Raw genomic sequence first — 7733 nt, 5'->3', positions numbered from 1 at the left:
ACCTACCATTAAAGGCATTTCATTAACATTGATACAGTGGAACTACTTAACAGCCATCACACAGTATATTAATAAAGCTTTGAATCAGAAACATTTAGGATGATATGGTTTAATACATGTAGAAAAACTGTAAAAGTATAAATGATATTTTCTCTCAGATATTGTACAGTGTAATTTATTTGTGAATATTTGTGAAATAAATTAGGTATGCATATATTATTAGTGTTGTTTTTTTTTAAACTATATCTAGTTTTTTACTAATAAACCCCTTTACATGTTATAAAGTTAAATGAAATCAGATATTATATACAGGTATAACATTTGATAAAAACTCTCTACATAGCCTGTCAAGATAACTTTATTTATATAAAGACATCAAATAAAAGAATCTATAAATTTCATTACACAAATGTATAATACAAAATTAATTCAACAACAAATGTCTTTAGATATTTAAAAAACTATATATATGGTTTGTCCTTCTTCTAAGGTTAACTGTTTAATTCTTCAGACATTAAATCCCTTTTGCGGGATTTTAATTGTTTTTTAAATACAATGTCACTATTCAGTTTCATTTTATTCCGTTCCATCAATTCAGCCTGATACATAATTTTAACAGCCATATCGTCGATTTTCTTTTTTAGGAGGTCTTCCAAATGAGTAATCACAGCTATTTCTGAATACCTAAAAAAATACATTTAAATTATAAATATTCAGTGAATTATTATTATCATTATCAAATATTGAACTGAATTCAAAATAAGAATAGTTAGTTGTTATATTGTAAAAATATCATATAGTATGCTAATCAATTTTCTTGTTTGAATTGTTTTACATTGTCATGGTGGGACCTTTTATAGCTGACCATGTGATAGGGGCTTTGCTCATTCTTGAAGATCATATGGCTACCTATAATTGTTAATTTCTGTGTTATTTGGTCTTTTGTGGAGAGTTGTCTCATGGGCAATCATACTGCATCTTCTTTTTTATAATCAAAAATGTAAGAGATTCAGTCTATTCAGTTTCATTATCTATATTGTAATGATTAAGAACAATTATAATAACAGTAATGAAAAATTATTAAATACCTTGTCTGAACATCATTTGCTTGAGGCTCTTGTTTCATCATTGCTGCTCCTTCCATAATAAATTTAATCTGATTATACCTGGGAAAAAAACCTCCAGTAATTACTATAATTAAAAATACAATAATGTCAACAGGAAAAAAAAATACACACACACACACACTATAATTTAAATTAAGAAACCAATCTCTTAAATAATAAGATAAACAGGAGCAAATGTTACAAAATTCAAATGAAACAAGTATAACATGTACAAGGATGACATAAAGCTCAAGGATGTTCAAAATGAAAATGGAGGTACACAGTACTAACACTGTTACAATCAATGCTTTTACTACAATCATTGAAGACTTTTTAGATAAAATATTTTATATTTATAAAAGTAACATTTTTGAAAAATCTAAGTGTAAAAAGAATAGTTTTAGTACTTACAATATCTTCTATCTGTTGACCTGTGCTGTTAAAAAGAAAGTAATGTATATTTTATACAAAAATGTTACATAATTAATAAGTAACTGTAAAATCTAAGATTTACAGATCTTCTAATTGACCCTTTTAAACAATAGATATGAATCTGTACATAACAAATAATTATGTAAACTACATAATAGTTTGAAACTTCCCATTAAATTATTGTTTTATCATTTTTACATCTTTTGAGGTTTATTAATTTACACATCGGGAAGAATGAAGAATTGTATGAAATGAGCAATCCAAAATATGAAGTGATGGTAGGTTTTATAAAATGTATATGGGGGAAAAAACACTGTGTTAATACTCTAGTACATAGGACTTAGGATTCAACTAAATGTACACAGGAGAAATTATGTGGATAAAACAAATGCTTAAAATAATATATCTGGAACATTTTTTTTTTTATTATATAAAATTTACTCCTCTCAATGTGGAGTACTGCAATTGTTAACAGTATTACAATAATGGATGACATTTAAAAAAAAATATTCAATGTTATATCAGGTTATTGATATATCTTCATTTACAGATTTTAATCAAAATTGTATGAATAACCTTAGTATTTACCTATATGTATACGAATGAAAATCATGTCCTTAACCGTAACCTTTTGGTACTTAGTGTTTTTAGAGAACAGTTAGTTTTTCTATATCGAATCTTCTAACGTAAGAAGGTAGCTCGAGTGTCATGGAGTTGAATTTATTTTCTTTTATAATATATATATATATAATCCGAAATTGAATTAATATTTTATTTACAACAAATAAGAATAATTACAACGGGTTTTTTTCCTTCTTATTAACTGAAACAATTAGCGACATTCGATATTATCCCAACAGGTTCTCCATTCATCCCCGACCTCTTTTCCGTTCTCTTCAAAACAAAAATGGCGTGGTTTCAAATTGTATCAGTTCTATTCATCTTTATTACAACTATAAATGGTCAATGTCAGTATGACACAGCTTCGGCCGTTTGCTTTTGCAACAAGGAAGTTTATGTCAGGGAAGTGAGGATTGTAGAAGTGATGTCAGAAAGTTGTGACTGTATTATACATCTGGTAGACTTCAATGAGCCCCCTACGGTAACAAACATGTTTGACAGAGAGTGTAGCTGGACATGCACAAATGAGACATGTGGTAGGTTTTTACATTAACACAGTTTCTTATATGAAGTAAAAAAAAATAATACTGTCTGTGATTAAACTTTGTCCAAGAAAATATTACACATCAACCTACCAAAAGATATGTAAATGTTCAATTTCAAAGTTTTAAAGAAAATCCACCTAAGACCATTCCTTATGGTTTAAGCACAGCATAAGTTAAATACAGATCTTAATCAAACCTATTGTAGCTTATTTACACCTCAAAAACCCCTTGATTGATTATAACATGTATTTCATAAATTTAGCAGCTGTACTTTTGGTGGGAAAATGGACATTATGTTGTGGTTAACAAAATAATGAAAACTGTGTTTATTTTCAAAAGTCTCATGGGAGAATATATTATTTATTTTTGAACCACAAGTTTAAAGACAGACAATGCATTATACGATTACGTCCAATATGTGCCACCAAAGAAAATAACAAAATATAAAGTTCACATGAAAATATCTGCTTTGACAGTACTATGCAATAACAAATTTATTGCACTGGCCAGTAGTAAGTCACTTGATCAAATAATGAATGACCTGCAAGACTGTCTCCTTACTCAAGGGATAATAACTTTTGTAATGTAACACAGAAGATGTGGTATGATTGTCAAGGAGACAACTTTCCATAAATGACCAAAATGACACAGAAACTAACAATTACAGGTCACCATACAACCTTCAACCATGAGCAAAGCTCATACAACATAGTCAGTTATAAAAGACCATGAAATGACAATGTAAAACAAATCAAATGAGAAAATTAACCACCTTATATATTATATACATAAATTATATATTAAAAAGTTTATAAAATTTATATATATATTCCCAAAGTGTCAAATCTTTTATAATACTTTAAATGAATTAAAATCCAAAAATGGCCCCCCATACAATGATTTTAAAGGTGTTTTACTGGACAGAACTTATTTTTGACTTTATTCTATTGTAAAAAAAAAATTTTTTTTTCTAACAGACAATTGGTAAGACAACCTTTTGTATATTTTTATAAAGATATATTTGTGTTAAAAATGTTTGTTTTTTTCAGTACCTGACAACATATTAGAAGTGACAAGGAAGGAAAAAACACCCACCAAGCCTAGAAGTGTAACAACAACAACAGACCACACAGAAGCATGGCCCACCACTAGGGATTCAACAACCAGTGATCTCAAAGAAGCATGGCCTACCACAACAGTTAGGGTGACCACAGACAGCAAAGAACCACATTCAGGTAATGATACAAAAAAGGTGATATGTAAAAATAGAAAATGATTGTTTATCTAAAATATAAAATTATAAGATCTTTCAAAAATAAAGCATTTTAACAGTACAAGTTTCTGTTTTATATTGTTAACAATGTAGGTTATAGGATGCACATACATTTAGTAAGACTTTTAGTGTTGTTCATGACTAATAAAAATAATTTGAGATATGACTTTTTTAAGTTATTTAAATGTGTTTTACTTTCTTTTTTTTTTAGAACAGAAGAAAGACCTGGGACATTACTTACAGAAAATGGATGTATTTATGACAGGTACATAAAAATCTTTTATTGTTTGAATAACCATTTCAATTAAAATGTCTGTATCAAGTCAAGATCATGGCAATACAAACGATCTGGTAAATTATCACAGGTTATGGCAGTTCTTTAGCTATAGATGTATAACACTGTATATGTAAGTTCTGTAGTTTTGTTTAACCCTAATAGAAAATAATATTTTTTCAAATGTTAATTAAGGGTTTAATACATAAATGTGAATGATGGTTTGGCATTATAGTTGTACTTTTGCACAAAATGAGGAGAATTGGTATTTGATCAACTAAACAGTATATGTTTAATTCTACATGAAAAAAAAAACAATGGAAAAAAAAAGAAATAACATTACATTCTGTCATGGCAAGTAAAAATATCAATTTATTGTGGTAAGGTTATACAATGAATATAAATGTGTTTTTTATTTTGCAGTATTTTGGACAGTGTCGGGACTATTTGTTGCATACGTTTCCCTGGTCGTAGGCAAGATGCTTTACCGAATGAGACACCAGAAACTGCCTTATTTACCAATTACCAGATCACAACAGGATTCGACACTAACCACTCAGATACCCACTTTAGATATAACTCCATCATTCGAATTACCCACCATCATTCCCGTTCCAGAAATATCCACCCCCCAAAGACCAACAGTACCTAGATTGAGATCAATTGAAGACATCCCACCTATTTTTACCCTCCGTACGTACTCCTCCTCATCAGACACTGAAAGTTTCAATAGGGAATCATCGCCAGAACCATCTGCACCTCCAATGAAAGATCCAACACCCCCCATAGCCAGACGAACCAGAAGTCACCGTATAAAGACCCCCTTAACAGAAGAGACTTATATGTGAATCTTATATGTGAATGAAATTAGTTTTATTTTTTGATAATATTTGGATTATTTTTTTTTTAGATTAAATTTTTATTCAAAAATACTAAATGCAAGATTTAAATTAAAACAAAATTAAATAACTTTTGACCATAGTTTAGTGAAAAGCATTACATTTTGGGGGAAACAAATTTTAAATTTCATTCATTTTTAACTTTTTCAAACCAGTGTGAAAATATTAGACTATAAATTTGGGGATAAATAAATAATATAGGTTTAAAGTATTTGGTGACTTCAAAAGAATGTAAATAGATTTTCAATTTTTATATGCATGCACAGTGAAATACTCAGGATTGTTTTTAAGTTTTGTTGTTGATTATACAATGCCAAGTCCCATATTTTAAGTGTCTCATCAATCAATATAGTCTTTGTATAAATTATCTTTTGTATATTGATAACTAAACTATATTTGAAAAATTTCTGAGATAACACAATGAGAAATTTAAAACATGTTTTTACCTCTTTTGTATCAAGAAAAATAAAAAAAAGATATGTTGTACTTTTTTTTTTTTGTTATTGTTTGCAGTTATAAATTGGTGCTAAGTATGTTTCTAAATTGTTTTTTTTTAAATAGTGCTACAAAAGAAAGTGTTCTGTGTGAAATATTTGTTCAGTGATTACACCAGTATTTGGTCAAATTAAATTAAAACATACTGGGTCAAACTAAATTAAAACAAAGTAGTTTCTTTTTTTTTACAAGTGTGTAAAAAGTGTAAATAGATATATTATGATAATTTTTTGCTCAAATACTCAGGAATGTTGTAGTGTTCCCTTTTTAAAATCTATGATTGTAACAGTTGGTGTAATTTTGTTTTCAGGTACATACTGTCCCAATGTTATGATTGTTGTTATATATCATGTGATATTGCTCAAATTCTCAAAAAGCTTTTCATAAGTAAACACTGTTTTATATTGTTTGAGTTTTGTCTTGAAGAATTTTATTTTTGTTAAAGTAAGATGCTTGAAGAAATATTTTTTTTCCTTGTGTACACATCATTTAGTGAAACAGTGTTCATAAGTTTATAACCATATCATTCCAACATAATGTATATAATAGGTTTTGGGCTGATATATATTTTTTTCTTTGTTTTGTTTTTATATTAGTTTTTTATTCTTACTGTTGATATGTAATATGAAGTGTTCACTAAACTGTCTCATATCTTTCTTTTTGTAAAAGATTTTCCTTTTTGATACTTTATGTAACTTTTGATGCTTTTACGACTTGTCTTATTTAGAAGACTACTGTTTTATGGACCAAAGACATTTTTCTAGTCCCAAGTTTTTATTATGAAAATGGTGCTAAAATAGTGTTCCATTAATGTTGTTCATTGTATGAAAAAAATACACAAAAGGTTGTTACTTATAGGGTTTTTGTTACTTTGAATGTTTTATATGATGAATGTATATTTTATGATTACTTTTTATTAAATATGTTGTTTTTAATGTCGTGAGTTATTTATGAAAGGGGGAAGAACCATCCTTTCATCTGATGTTTGATTGATTGATTGATTGTTGCTTAACGTCCAGTGGCAAATATTTCATGCATATTCAGGACGAGAACAAGTTCACAATAAATACAATAGGTAGGTTGTTACAATAGAGGCCATCTGGGATGATGGACGGGGAAATTTGGACTGCCACCGGAAAAGGAGGGTATATTGGATAGGGACAGAAATTTAGCCTTGCAACAGGCTACCTACGGACCCCTCAAAGAGTTGTTGCAAGGGTTCTTAACGTGCAAAGAGCGTGGCACTCTCTTTACACGAGGCATCGGAATTAACGTCCCCCTTCTGACCGAACGTGACTGCGAACTTGATACATCCCGCACAGCCAAACGGACGCCCCACTTCGGCAAGCGTTTTACTGCCGGTCAAGAGAAGACCAAGTGACCATATTTCTATACCCCAGTCACCCTTGGGGGTCAATCTGATGTTTGTATCTAGGTTACATGTTTGTATAACATTGTTACTCAGGGACTATGCAATAATGTTTTTTTTTTTATTTAAGGTTGTGATTTTTTTTTCATGTTACTTTTAGCTCATGTAGTTTTTAGTTCATTGTAAATATTTTAGGTAACTTTTTCATTGATGATTTTATTTGAAGTGCAATGAACATGATAGTTTTCAAGATTGTGATTTTCCTATGTATTTTTTTTTAAATTATCGTCTATAAAAGTGCCATGATGCATAACCGATTTCATTTTTTTCCCTATCAAGATATTTTAATTTGATAGAACATTTAGAGTTGTCTTTCTTTGTATGATTTTTTTTTTACTAAGCTATCAAAGTTAGTATGAAAGGTAGTGTCATTAACAAAACTTGTTTATAATGTTTCAAGATGTGATGCTGCATACTAATATTCATCTGTTAGATAAACTATGATAAAAAATGTTTCGTGAATAAACATATTTTGGACTCAGATATGTCTTTCTTTCCATTTTCATCATATAATTTCAAAGTGAGATTTATAAATCAGTACACTAGGTAAATAGTGAACCTCAGGTATATTTTCTGTAATTCTTACTAATACACCTTTGAAACTTTGTTGTGGAAAGTGGTTTGATAAACCATATGGAGTTATGGAGTTTCAACAAGGA

The 7733-nt window shown here is 29.0% G+C and overlaps 1 protein-coding gene across 1 annotated transcript; it reads left to right on the top strand.

Moving 5' to 3' along the window:
* The first annotated feature begins 2647 nt into the window (after positions 1–2647).
* On the top strand, positions 2648–5750 carry LOC139495707 (uncharacterized). Its single transcript, XM_071284037.1, has 4 exons — positions 2648–2695; positions 3754–3939; positions 4189–4242; positions 4675–5750. Exons 1-4 carry the CDS (start codon positions 2650–2652, stop codon positions 5097–5099), a joined length of 711 nt encoding a protein of 236 aa, XP_071140138.1. The 5' UTR covers positions 2648–2649; the 3' UTR covers positions 5100–5750.
* Positions 5751–7733: the final 1983 nt, after the last annotated feature.

This window comes from Mytilus edulis, chromosome 11, assembly GCF_963676685.1.
Source record: "Mytilus edulis chromosome 11, xbMytEdul2.2, whole genome shotgun sequence".
Lineage (NCBI taxonomy): Eukaryota > Metazoa > Mollusca > Bivalvia > Mytilida > Mytilidae > Mytilus > Mytilus edulis.
The sequence above is the reverse complement of the archived record's forward strand: the minus strand, read 5'-3'. Positions and strand labels throughout refer to the sequence as shown.